Genomic DNA, 13,311 nt, shown 5'->3' with positions numbered 1-13,311 from the left:
ACCCTGATTTTACATTTGACGCAATAGACTTCTGTGCTCCTTTTTTTTATTTGGCCCCCCAACCCCAGCATTTTGATGTGCCTTTTCTGGTGACTCCCCAGCTCTTCTACCCGGCTGCACAGTCATGCTGCTTTTTTTCTTTGTGTGTGCCTCTGGTCTGGTTAAAGAACTCATGATAGCAGGCATCTGTCTGCTCTGGCCCTCCAGGATGGCACCTCAACATTTTCCAGGGCATCAGAACGTTTTAAAAACTCTTGCATTTCCTGATTTTTTTTTTTTTTTTAACGTATCACCCTAGAAAACACAGGTTAGTGGCAAAACAAGGTGGTGTCTCTCTGGAGCTACGGCTATGCTCCCTACAGCCCAGCTTACCACGCAGCAGCACTTGCACCCCACCACCATGGTGCTTGTGGCTCCGTAGGCACCCCTCTCCTGACCTGGCCATCTCCAGCCGGGACCTGGCCTCATTGTCCTTCCTGGCCCTGCTGCCAGGCGTCTCTGCTCTCTGCAGCTGTTTTGGTTGTGCAGAGGAAGCAGCTGTGAGGCCATCCTCAGTGGGACGTCTGTCACTGCAGCTTGTCCAGGAGCAGGACATACACACACCCCCACACCCACCCACCCCCCCCCACACACACCCCTACAGCTCCGTACGGACAGTGCTGCCTTTGAGCCAGGATGCTTTTATTGAAAAGACCCTGCCACAGGGAGTCGCTGATCCCGTCCCTTCCCCATCGAGTCCTGCAGCAGGAGCTGAGCAGCACCTGGAGGGAAGAGTCCTGAAAGTGCTTTACTGGGAGGTTTATTCCCGGAAGATGCTGAATCCTGTGATGCTCTAGTCCAGGGCAGCAGAGCCAGCACCCCAGCTCAGTAACAGTCTGCAGAGCAGAGAACGGAGGGAGAACAGCAGCCAGGGCACCAGCTGCCATCTCTGCAGCAGCCAGCCTCCTCAGATCCCCCTGTTCCCTCCTACTGCCAGCAAGAGGGCACACCTGGGCCCGGGCCCAGCCTTGGACACAGAGCAATAGATACCCAGAGAGACTTCCGTCTGCAGGCTCTGGGCAGCGGATGAGCACGGTCCAGACATCACCACTTCACCAGCCCCAGGGTGGTCGGTGGCTCACGTTGTCCTTGCACGAGAAGGGAGACTGGGCACATGACAGCAAGCCAGTGATCCACTCACTCTGGGCATTCAGGGCCAGCCCTTCCCAACAAGTCTGTGTCACATCAGCCATGGGACCAGCTCCAGGAGTGGAACCATCAGCAGCAACCATACCCTTGCAAGACAGGAGCCAGGAGCGGGATGTGATGCTGTTGAAGCTAGGGTTGTCGAGCGGTGACGAGATCTGCAGCGCATATCCTTCCGAGCCTGCTGAGACCTTCCTGGACCTCCGCATGTTATCTCCTCTGGGCAACGCAGGCGTCGCACTGCTCACAGGGTGCTCAGCAGCTCCCCCACAAACAGCTTGAACGTGTCAGGACTGAGCCCCACCAGGGAAACGGCAAAGCCACAGCCATGCCCAGCACCACCTGCTCCCACGGCTCTGTGGGGCTCACACCACCCCACAGAACGGCTCCCACCAGCACTCCTGCCTCAGCCGTGTGCCCTGCAGGGCGCCCAGGCACTGTGGCAGCACTAGCTCCTCATGCTCGTCTGTGTCTTTGTCCTCTGCAGCATGGACAGGCCTTGAAGCCCCTGTGTAGCAATGACGGGATGCAGTGGAGCCCCGTTCTCCAGCAGAGACCTACTCTTCAGCTGGGCACAGCCCCACAGGCAAACCCTCCTGCCCCCTGACCACCTCCTCCCTGGCAGTGCTGGGGCGAATGCCTGCACCACTCCAACCCCTCAGTCTCAGGGAGCAGCTTCTGCCACCGCAGGCAGCCCTGGGAGCCCAAACACAGTGGCTGAGAGCAAGGTCTGCCCCGGGCTGCCTGCTGGGGGGGGCGTGTCTGGTGCTGCACGGTTGCACACAAGCCTCTGGCCATGCCAGGGTGCAGGGATGTTGCCTCCCCTCAAGCCAGCGCATCAGCACCGCTGCTCCCCTAGCCTTGCTCCCCTGGGCTGGGGGCTTGGCCCCCCTACCCCTTCTCAGCTCCGTGCTCTGCAGCGGCAGGGGAGCAGGGCTAGGCATGCGGGCTGGGCAGGGCCGCGCTCCGCATGCACGGCTGGGAGCCGGCCCCATGCACATCCCTGGACAGGCGCCTCGGGAAAGCGTCAGTTCTGATACGGGATCTTCGCATGCAGAGTTCCAGGCTGGGCGCCTGCTGCTGCCTCTTCTTCCAAGGCCTGCTTTGGCTCTAGCAGGACGCCCAGGATCCCAAATGCAGAGCTGGTGCTGCACTTACACCTCGATTATATTGACCGAGGGAGACTTCTTCTATGAGAGAAAAATCTGCTGTAAGGTCCTGCTTTGCTAACCCCGGGGATGCAGACCCCACAGCAGAGCCCCCAGCCTCCCACAGCAGGCACCGAGACCAGCAGACCTCCTCCACAGAAGGGCTGCCAGCCGTAGCCGAGCCCTCTCCCCTGCGCTGAGGCGTGGGTGCGCAGCCGCAGAGCCCCGGCTCCAGCGTCTCCCTCAGAAGACCAAGGGAGCTAACTCCGAAACCCGGCCTTTCACACTGATGTGGTGTCCTGGCAGAAAGGCTCAGCTGCATCGCCTGGTGCCTCCCTCCAGGCCAGTGCCTTCAACCACACGCTTGGAAGCCTCCCTGCCCATTGCTGTACTCCCGTGTGAACCAGCCCCTCTGCCACACACGCTCCAACCTCCAGGGCTTGCAGATGTCTGGTGACTTCTATCCAGTCCCCAGCAGTAGCCACGCTACACCTGCTGCGCTTGGACAGGAGGTGTGTGCAGGGTCAGAGTGGAAAGTGTAAGGGAGGGGGCAGGAGGACGTCTGCCATGGGGCAGAGAATCCACAAAGCACGGGATGACCAGCATGGAGGGACAGAGGAGGCCTGCCGAGTGCCAGGCACGTCTCACCGCCGTGCCCCTCATGACAGCACTGGCGTGTGCCAAGGGACCTACGGGCTGCAGCTGGCAAGGCGGATTTTCTCAAAAACTGTTGCAAGCAGGAGCAGGCACTTTCCATTTAATGTAAGGGAATGTGCTCACTGAAGAGCCAAGCAGAGGTGAATTCAGAGAAGGTGCTGGGAAGGGAAGGGGTTCTGGTTGCTGCACGTGTGTTCTGTGGCTCAGCCTTCGCACGCTGAAGCAGGGTGCAGGAGGCGAGTGTCCCCCTGACCACACTTCACCACAGGGCTCAGATCAAAAGCTGCGCTGTCACCTGCTACTTTACAGCAGGTTGGCCCTGAAGCCAGGAGGGGAAGAGAATGCAGAGCATTTTCATTCTGTGCCTTGTTCCCAGCTTTGTAATTAAGGATTGCAAGAATAAACTTGCAGTGTTGTACCTGCAAGGATGCCAAGAGTATGGCAAATGCAAAAAGACAAACTGAGGTGCATCAGCCGTTACAAGTGAACTTCACAAGCAGCAGGACAAGCTTTTGCTCCTGCCTTTGCTGCCCTGTATAAGAAGGGTCAGTTTGGACCAGGGATCCAAGAGGAGGGATCTTTTTGGCAAGGAGTAATCAGGAAGCTGGAGAATCTGGAGGAGAAGAACTGGGCCTTGAAGCCCAAACAGGAAGTTTCTGCTCCTGACTTCCGCTGGAAGCCAAGATGTGGAAGCAGAGGCGCAGTCAGGCAACACAGTTGAATAGAGTTCCCACCATCGACAGAGGAGACAGATGAGACACAAGGGAACACCTAGTGCAAGGTCCCGTTTGAGCGTGTGCATCAGGGTTACAAATCACTGCCAGCTAACAAAGGGAGAAGGGTCAGGTGCTGAGGGAAGAACCAGATGAAAGGACGGCTCCCTCCCCATCCACATCCCAGCACAGTACCTCCATCAGGGTGGGGAAGGGGCTCTGGGGTCCTTCCCACGAATGACTTGTGTGGTGAAGGCCTGGTGCAGGCCCCAGCGAAGGCAGAAAGCGAGCAGTGATAGACCAGTGCAGGAACCGTAAGAACAGCTCCCCACACTGCCGCTAGACCTGTCTATGGGACGCAGAAGAGGTGCAGCCTCGGAGGGGCATGGTGAAGCGGTTGTTACAGTGAGAGGACAGGTACCACCTTGCAATGGGGGAGCCATCCCAGCTGATGTATCCTGCCATCTCTACCAACCTGTCTCCTGCAATCACTTATGGGGCACACATACTGCCTAGAGAGACCAGAGCTCCCTGCACCCTAAAAACCCTCAGTTCTGAGGGTGAGAGCGTGAGCTGGGGCATTTCTGCTCCTGGAGAGAGCCAGAACCTGTCCAAGCAGCCAGCCACAGCAGACATCACACGCCATCCCTCCTGCCAGCCCTCCTCACCCACCTTGCTCCGCAGCAGCCCCCCGCTCGGTCGCTCCGGCGTGCTGTGCTCTGAGGATGGCTTTGTCTTTTCCTTGTTGTTGTTGGAGTCGTTGTCCTTGATGATGTCATACTGTCTGCAGAAGAGGGCGATCACCGCTGCCAAAAGACAGGGGATGAAGCACTGGCTGCCCCTGGCCTCCCCTCCCCACGGCATCCCAGCTGGAGAGCAGTCAGACCCAGGGCGCCCCGGGGTGCAAGTCACCCATCCACCTGTGCCGGCCCGGACCAACCCAGGCACCTCTGTGTGTGTGGCCAGGCCAGTCTCCGGGGGCAGACAAGGCACGGATGTGACTAAAGCCATCAGGGCACAGGTGAGGTGCTCAGTGCCGATGGCTCGGGTCTCTGAGGCCAAAGGCAGACGCTGAGGCACTTAGAGAGGCACAGCCTGAGAGGTCAGGGTGCAGCTAAGTGGGTTTCTGAGTGCCCCCAGCAAGGCACCACAGTTACTGGCCCAGTGCTTGTGACTCTCACAAAAGCCAGCCCTTGGCTTTGTCCTGTCTCGCAAACTGACTGTGGCTCTGCCACAGTGACTCTGTCTCGCAAACTGACTGTGACTCTGCCATGGCTTTACAGCACCCATCTTGCGCAGCGTACGTCCCACCCCTGTGACCCTGGTGCAGGTCTCTGCAGCCATGCTTTGAACTGCAATCGTGAGACGTGCCGGTTTAAACCACAGCGCGTTGTCCCAGCCGCCTGCAGACAGCCCTGACCTCTCCCCGGTGGCACTCCGTGACACACCACAAGCTGTAAGCTAGCCGCAGCCATCCTGTATTTTCTTCCCGTGCACTAGAGAAGCATGCAAGGCCAGGATAAGGAGGGATTCCTGCAAGATGCCACTAGAAAATTCACCTTTACTGGGAGGGGAGTAGGGGACAATGACTTCTCATTCACAACAGCTGCATGTCAGATAACCTGACCGTTATCTTCTAGGCTCCCTTGCTCACAGGGAAAGCTGCTGTTTGCTAGAGCACTGGCTCTGATCGGGTGCTGTACAGCAGCAGCCCACCTATTTACAGCTTTAGCAGACTGAGCACAGCCACCACCAGCCAGTGCAGTGGTGTTCTCAGGTGCCAGACAAGCTAACCAAGGCCCAGCTTACGTGATGGCAGGTGGGACGCTCCCACCCTGTAATCCTGCATTGCTTAGGTCCCACACAGTCTCCTGCTCTTCCAGCACAGCAGCCAGGCCAGCCAGCCCACACGCTCCAGGCCACCGCTGCTGACCAGTGGCTGTGGTTGCTCCTTTCACCACACCGGCTTGAGCTCAAAGAGAAGGACTGTATGGACTTACTGGAAAGGATGCCAGACCCATTCCAACGTGCCCCTGCACTCTCTAGAGCCCCATCCTCTCTGTGGAGCGTGGACCACGTCTCTGCTCCAGCCTGCCGGAACATTGCCTGTTGCACTCACCTGCCCACATGAGCAGCACAGCCACGATGATGATGATCTCGCCTGTCTGCAACTGCCTGTCCTTGTCCAGCCCTTCCATGGTGATGTCACCTGCAGAGAAGAGAACCCAGGCAGGGCTGGAAGCAGACACCCTCCCACCAGAACCTTCTTCAGGACCAGCAACACTCAAGCAGCTCCAGAGGAGAGGGGCCCACCTCCCCCAGATAAGGACAAGTGCAAGAGGACATCTTGGCGGGGAGAGTACATGCAGCCTGTGGCTTTCCTGTGTCAGATAAACCATCCTTGCTACCAAAGGCAATCAGGGATTCTAACAGCTTGTTTGGGTTCAGGCAGGAACTGCAAAATGCAGGGGAGTAATTACTGAGGTTACTCTCTATGCAGGGACCAGGGCAGGTTAGGAAGGCTCTGATTTGAACACCAAAGTTCTGAGGGAAGTAAGCCATCTGCTTGCCCTGATATACTCTTCTCAAGTCTCCCTCTTATGGATAGTGCTGGAGACATGTTCCTGTTCCCAGTGGACCCCCTCTGGGTATCATCTCTCTTGGATTCTTTGATCATCTCTCATGGACCAGCATGTGGGCAACCCCAGGGCAAGGAGGCACATCATGGATATGAGCAGGAAAGGAGACCAGGTCTCCATCATTTGTCCTTTGGCAGTTTGCAGGCTAGAAGACCTGAGAGCCTGTCCCTGTATGCCCCAAGCAGCCTGCTGCTCAGGGCAGCACCTTCCTCGCTGGCTGCTGGGTCCCTGCCTGTATACTGTGGAGACCTTCAGGTGTGGCCCCACCAGCAGCACCTGGGTGAGCTGGAAGGAGCTGCCTCACCTTGGTTGGAGCTGTTGGAAGGGAGGCGGTCAGTTTCCTTCAGGGTCCGGAAATGGACACGCTTACTGGCCTGGCTTTCTCCGTAGAGGCCGATGCTCTGCACCTGGATGATGTAATCAGCATCCTCTGCCAAGTCCCACAGCACGCAGGCCCGGTTGGTGGTGTTCACCTCACGGATGAAGCGCTGCATCTGCCCATCTTGCCGCTGCCAGAGTGAAGAGCTGTCATCCCCAGGAGGCTGTTCCCAGCTGCATCAGGCACAGGCCCCCATCTGCAGAGCTGTGCTGGGCACACTGCCCTTACTCCTCCCTTCCTGGGCAATCGTCCACCCCGGGGTGGGCCAGGTTGGCTAGCACTTTGCTATGCAGCATCCCTGCGCGGCCTGAGAGCCAGGTGCCTCCCTCGAGAAGCCACCATCGTCTGGGGCTGTGGAGGCGGAGCAAGGCAAGCAGAGAAGGGCTATGTCATGGCTGAAGCACCATCCTTATCCAGAGAAATCGTAGGGAAGCCACTGCAAGGACAGCTACCCCTGGTGCAGTCCATGGTCTGCTGCCTCCCACTGGGATGGATGGCTCAGACAGGGCACCCTGGCAAGGGCTGCTCAACAGCAGAGGTGTCCTCAGGTGGGTGCCAGAGGAGCTCTGAACTGTGGCAAAAGGGCCGACATAGGAGCATGCTGGTAACCAGCAAGAGGGGTCCCCAGCCCCCTGGGACAGAGCGCGAATACCTGCTGTAAGATAGCATAGCCGATGACCACGTCTCCTTCTGGGACGTCCCAGGAGACCGTGGCAGAGTTTGCCTTCAGCTGCGTCACAGTCACGTTGACAGGGGACGGTGGCCTGTCTGGGTGAGCCAGGGATGGACCGAGGCAAGGCACAGGAAAGAGGCAAAAGAAGATGTCTCAGAACAGGCACTCACCTCCGCACACCGCCACAGAGCACCTCTCCAACACCTGCCATGGCAGCATGCTGGCCAGGGCTACAGGGAGCAGCTTCTCTGGTGCATCTGTCCCCAGGAGAGGAGTGGCACAGTGGGTGCGCAAGGCTGAGCCCCTGCCAGCAGCAACACATGCACGGCACGATGCCTCCTGGGCTAGCGGGCAGCTGCCCGCTGTGCGTGGGGAGGTGTGCGAGCGCAGAGCTACTCCCCGCCTGTGCGGCTGCCCCTCTGCGGCACCGCTGGCTTTGGCAGCCTTCGCTTGCGGGCCAGGACTCCTCCCTGCCTGGCTGTTGGTGAGAAACGTGCTCACTGCACACCTCACCCTCTGCAGTGTCCTACAGCGGGAAGGAGGACACGCTCGCGAGGCACCTGACTGGCTGCACTCTGAAGGGCTTGCAAGTGGCAGACGTAGCCCGTTGCTCGCGATACCTGCTCCACGTAAAGGGGATTAGCAATGCTGACCACGTGCCCAGGCTGCCAGACCCAGCTAAAGACACGGAGGGCCCCAGTGGGCTCCTTCCACCTTGCAGACATCAAAATGGGAAACGCATGAAGACCTGTCCTGGGCAAAACAGAATTAACAAGACTGTCATTGCAATTTAATGAGTCCCTGCAGCTCTAGATCACATTAAAATAAAAGTCCCTGCAGCCCATTCCAGAGCACTACAGAGACCCTGCTATCAGAGAGGTGAATGATGTTCACACCCATTCTTCACGAGGGCAGCTGCTTGCAGAGCTGAGGTACCTTCACTGCGGCTCAAATGTTTGTCTGTTGGAAAGTTTACTTCTTTCAGCCCCAGCAGTAGCAGAAGCATGGCTGCCACACATGACATGCTCCTGCTCAGCCTGGGCACAGAGTAGATTTTGGCAAGGAAGTCACATGTTTCTGCAGGGCCCAGAAAGTCCAAACAAATCCTACATTAATGCAATTCTTTAACCAAGACTGTGATGGTAAACTCAGGCTCCCGTAAGCTCTGGGGCTGCCCCGTGGATACGCACATTATGAATGCCTGGCACACCACCCAGAACTGCGTAGGAAGCAGCCCAGACTCAGTATTTATATATAAACTGTGACAGAAAAATGGGGCAGCTTGGAATAAACACACTATGCAACTCAATCTGGCCATCTCATCAGCCTGGCATTCCTCCCTGCTCTAGAGCGGGGAGGAAAACCCAGTGCAGAAGGCAGAGCTGACTTTCCCAGCAGCGCAACACCGTTGGCTGCAAAGCCGGCAGCAGCTCAGCCATTGCTGTCTTTCAGAAAGCTGGCCTGACTGACCCATGGTCTGCACCATCATCATTTTGAGATTTCACTGCACTAAGAGCATGGCAGTATCCCACACAGGTACACAGACCTGCATTCAAAGCCAAATTTTGTCCGGAAGTCAGACACAGGAGTGCATGAAGCCAGACACTGAGGATGCTGTTTGTGTGTCCTCTCTCCCTGTGAACAAGTGTCCCTCAAGCTGCTTGTGTAGCACAAGTTCAATGCTGCGATTTATGTAGATAGGAAAAGAGCCTCGGAGGGCACCCGAGAACAAGAAAAAAGACAAGCATACCACCACCAACAACCATAGTCAGAGCGACAAGGAAAGGTGATTTCTGCAGGGCAGCTATTTAAATGCATTTACTTGCATTTGAATACACCTAGCTCCAGATCAAACCAGGAAAAGGCTGTGATTTCCACTCTGGGAAATGCAGGTTTGTGGTCTGCCACAGGCAATTAAGACCACAGAGCCCAGAAAACATGTTCTCAGAGAGACACTGAGGCTGAGCGTGTCTGCAACAGAAGCCTGCCGCATCACCAGGAGACAGAGCCATTGGAGACAACACGAACCAGGACATCACAGGATGCTGCACCTTCTCTTTCAGAACAGGAGGCTGGAAAACTGAAAAGGACTCAAAGATACACTCAAACATCCTTTATCCCATGAAGAGTTTGTCTGCTTAGAGTTTTGCCAGTGGGAATCTGGTTCACCACTCCAACCTGTGAGAGGGAGTCTGAGCCATGTTCTTACCCACGCACCCTGGTCTCCCACAAGCCAACAGCAAAACAGGCTGGATAAAGCTGCAGTCCCCAGACCTGGCCACGGACTGTCCCCTGCACAGAGGAGCTGAGCTCTCCATGCTGGCCGTGCTGGAGCTCTCCTTGGGTTTCCGCTCCAGCACGGCCAGCGTGCAAGTTAGCTGCACAATTAACAGCTGAGCAGCAGCACCCTGTCCCACATAGAAGTATTTTTTTTTTGGGGGGGGGGGAGGAGGCTGCAATGTTTCTGCGAGCCTTCAGGCAAATAGAAGTTCAGAAACAGCCCAGGAATGGCAGAGACTGGTCCCGTGAACTGCTTTGGTCTGAATCAGCCAGCATGTGCCCAAACCACTCTTGGGCATGGCTCAGGAGCCAGCACAAGCCATGAACCATTCCTAGTAGGTATGGTCCTGAGCACTGATGTGCTCAGGAACTCAGGAGCTTGGTGCTATGGATGTGACCAGACCCTGCCAGTTGGCCTCAGGACAAGAACAGGACCTAGTGTTTCACAGGATACATCTACAGTAATAAATAAGGTAGCTTTTTACATCTAACAAAATGAGAAGAGGCCTGGACATGCCCAAAGGGGGCAGCTGGCCTTCCCAACGTTTAAGTGTATGTGAGGAAATTAAAAGCAGGGTCTGACAGCTCTGAGACACAAAAGTCTGTGGATGGAGCTTGTAGCAGGCTCCCTGCTCTGCACAAGAATTTTCTAGGCTTCTGCAGGGAGCCCAGCCTGGCCCAGCCCAGATTTTTGGGCTGGGGATGCTGAGACATGGCCCTGGAGCTGAGTCACTCTATGGTTTGAGAAGAAGGGCATGGTGCTGATCCATGAGCCATGCTGCTGGGTCCACGCGGGGCTGGCAGTATTGCTTGAGCTGTCTTAGCCAGAGCTTGCACAGGCCCTGCGTAGGGACCTTCACTCACTGGCAGCAGCAGGTCATCCCGGGGGGGGTACCACCCTGGTGTCAAACTGCAAAGACAGTACACCCAAAGGCAGCAGGATCTGCTATTACACACAGAGCCAATCCCTAAATGTCCCAAATGCAGAGAGGGTAGGGTGAGAGGATGCCGGGGCATGGCAGAGCCACACCGCACATGGCTTCAGACCTCACGCATCGTCAACACACTTTGTGCAGGCTCCAGGCAAGCAGACCTGAACCTGTGTGACAGTGAGACCTGAAGGTGTCCAGGCTGCAGTTCTTCGTTGTGAAAATGAGTGTCCCTTGGTCAGTTTGCAGTTCAGCAAACTGCAGAAAAGACACTGCTGCACACATGGGATTTGCACGTCTAGCAGGAAGAGACATGACAAGAAGTTTCAGAAGTCAAAAATAAAGAAGTTCACCCTAGAAAGACGGGGCAATGTTTAATCCCAAGGATATGCAAGATGAGACCTCACTGAAAGTCATTATGACAAGACCACCAAAGGATAGACCACACCATAGAAAGCTTTGCGTATGATCCCCACATTAAGCCCAACATTTTTCAGCCTGCTCTGCAGCTGAGGTCAGAGCAGTTTCATGCCAGAGCTGTTGCCATAAAGATCTGTGAGTGCAAGGGCTCAAAAAAAAGTACTCTCTGAAGCCAACTATTAAAAACATTCCTGTAAAGCCAAGATGCTCCAACACCCTGCTGGGCTCTCTGGGAAAAGCACGCTGCAGTTAAGCCCTGCCTAATGCATTAATCGCTAATGATTCTGTATCATTTATAAGTTATCCAGCTTCACTTTTGATTAAAACCATTTTAAGAAATGGGCACCACCACAGAAAGAGCAATCACTTACTTAAGGGCTGGCGAACCCTTTTGTCCTGTCAGTACAGCAGTGCTTTCCTTACAGGCCTGCCGAAAAGGTAGGAAGAGTTGGCCCTGCGTGCTGGATCGAGCAGCACTGCAGCCTGAGGCTGGGCAGCAGGGAGGGCTGATCTGTGGGCAGCTGAGCATTGGATCAGATCTGCCACGCGACCTGGCTTTGTAGGTTGGAGAAGGGGCCAGACAGATGCCCCTCAAGAGCGATGTTGGCAGATATGGTGCTGCATAGGGATGGGGCACAGCCCCGCTGGTGCCCTTCCCATCCTGCTATGACTCTGGAGAGGGGACCTCACCTGCCCCTCGGCCCGTGCCCTTGGGAGTGCGGCTCAAGGGCACCCAGATGTTTGCCCAACTTATCCTTGCAGTAGGGAGGTAAGCATCAGACTGCACATCTAAAAATAAGTGCCCCCTTTTTAACAACCTTGACTGCATATCTTCCTGAATCCATCAGGCCCTGGAGTGCATCTTTTGCAAGGAGACTGAAAACACGGCAGGACATATCAGAACATGTCTGATACTCGCAATTCAGTCTAACACATCAGTAACCTGACAAGGGGCAAACAGACAGCAGAAGGCTGCCACAGACACAGGGTCATTCAGACGAGTCAAGGGAAGAAAGGACAGAGGTACCCTCGGTGCCGACAGAGCGCGGAGCCTTAGCAAACACCAGCCCAGGGCAAGCGAGGCAGCAAGGCACGCAGCAGCGCCTGTCAGCCAGGGACCGGCTCACAGCCCAGCCTCGGCACCGGAGCATCCCCGCACAGGGGCATTTGCTCTCTCGGGACTCGTTGCTCACTGGTGAGGGGCAAGGATGGGAAACGGGGAGGCCCTGCCCTGCGGGTCACAAGAGGATCCCGCGCTCCCCCCACCCCGCCTCGCCCAGAAGCGGGAGGTTTCGGGAGCCCCCGGGAGAGCCCGGTGCCCTCCACGGAGGGCAGAGCGGCCACGCGATCGCACCCCGTCCCACGGGGAGGGGACGAGCGCGGCCGAAGGCACGTCTGGCTCGGAGGCCACGGCGTCCCGTGCCGGGGCCCGGCGCAGGGCAGCGGATGGCCCCGGACGGTGCCTGGCATGGCCCCCTCGTCCGGCGAGCGGCAGGCGGCAGCGCGGGCCCCTGGGGAGCGGGGCGGCCCGCCGAGCCCCGCGGCAGCGAGCGGGGCGACGCGCGACCCCCCGCCCCGTCCCGTCCCGTCCCGTCCCGTCCCGGCGGCCCGGCCGCACTTACTGGCTCGCACGAGGCAGAGGTCGCAGCTGAAGAGCACCAGGACCGGGTTGAGGAACGCCGAGAAGCGGGCCATGGCGGCGGGCCGGCGCAGGGGCGCCCCAGACTGCGGCCCCGGCCCACGGCCCCGGCCCGGCCGGCAGCCCTGGCACCGGCCCGCCTCCCTGCGCCGCGGGACGGAGCGGGGCCGAGCCCCGGCCACAGCGCGGGCGGGGCGGAACGGCCGCCCGGACCCTCCCCCGGGCCGCTCCGCCCAGCACCGCCCCCCGAGCGGCACCGCAGCGACTCCGGCACCGCCTCCCAGCCGTACCCCGAACCGGGCAGCGCCGCCCCCGAGCCGTGCCCCCAAGCCGCCGGTGCTGCCCCCAGCCCGTGCCGTACGTACCGCCGTAAGCACCGGCGCTGCTCCGTGTGCCGTTCCCCAGAACCACCAGTGCCCCCCCGCATGCCGTACCCCGAGTAAGCACCAGTGCCGACTCTCCCCACGCGACTCTTCCCTGATGCAGTGTGTTCACGCGTCTTTTGTTACACAACGACCCTCCCTGCTTGCACTGTCCTGCTGTGGCACTTCCCACGCACTCGTGCTCTGTTCCACAAGCCTGTGGCTCCTATCCTGCGGGTTTGCGCTGAGGTTGCACGCCCCACGGCACTACGACGGGGGCCGGCCGT

General features: G+C 57.9%; 1 protein-coding gene across 4 annotated transcripts; it reads right to left on the bottom strand.

Annotated features, from left to right (window-relative positions):
* Window positions 1-660: 660 nt before the first annotated feature.
* FNDC4 (fibronectin type III domain containing 4) lies at window positions 661-12,833 on the bottom strand. Of its 4 annotated transcripts, none has more exons than XM_086745556.1 (6): window positions 12,646-12,833; window positions 7,374-7,489; window positions 6,647-6,851; window positions 5,823-5,912; window positions 4,376-4,509; window positions 661-2,375 (listed from the first exon to the last, which is right to left on the bottom strand). In XM_086745556.1, exons 1-6 carry the CDS (start codon window positions 12,716-12,718, stop codon window positions 2,340-2,342), a joined length of 654 nt encoding a protein of 217 aa, XP_086601682.1. In that variant the 5' UTR covers window positions 12,719-12,833; the 3' UTR covers window positions 661-2,339. The 4 variants fall into 4 exon arrangements, with proteins under 4 accessions (XP_086601682.1, XP_086601683.1, XP_086601681.1 ...); XM_086745557.1 differs by having other exon boundaries at window positions 661-2,372; XM_086745555.1 differs by lacking the exon at window positions 661-2,375 and adding an exon at window positions 3,076-3,814.
* Window positions 12,834-13,311: the final 478 nt, after the last annotated feature.

The sequence above is a fragment of the Chlamydotis macqueenii genome, chromosome 3 (genome assembly GCF_036417535.1).
Source record: "Chlamydotis macqueenii isolate bChlMac1 chromosome 3, bChlMac1.mat, whole genome shotgun sequence".
In the NCBI taxonomy this organism is placed as follows: domain Eukaryota; kingdom Metazoa; phylum Chordata; class Aves; order Otidiformes; family Otididae; genus Chlamydotis; species Chlamydotis macqueenii.
Note: the sequence above shows the minus strand (reverse complement) of the source record. Positions and strands in the feature narration are given on the sequence as shown.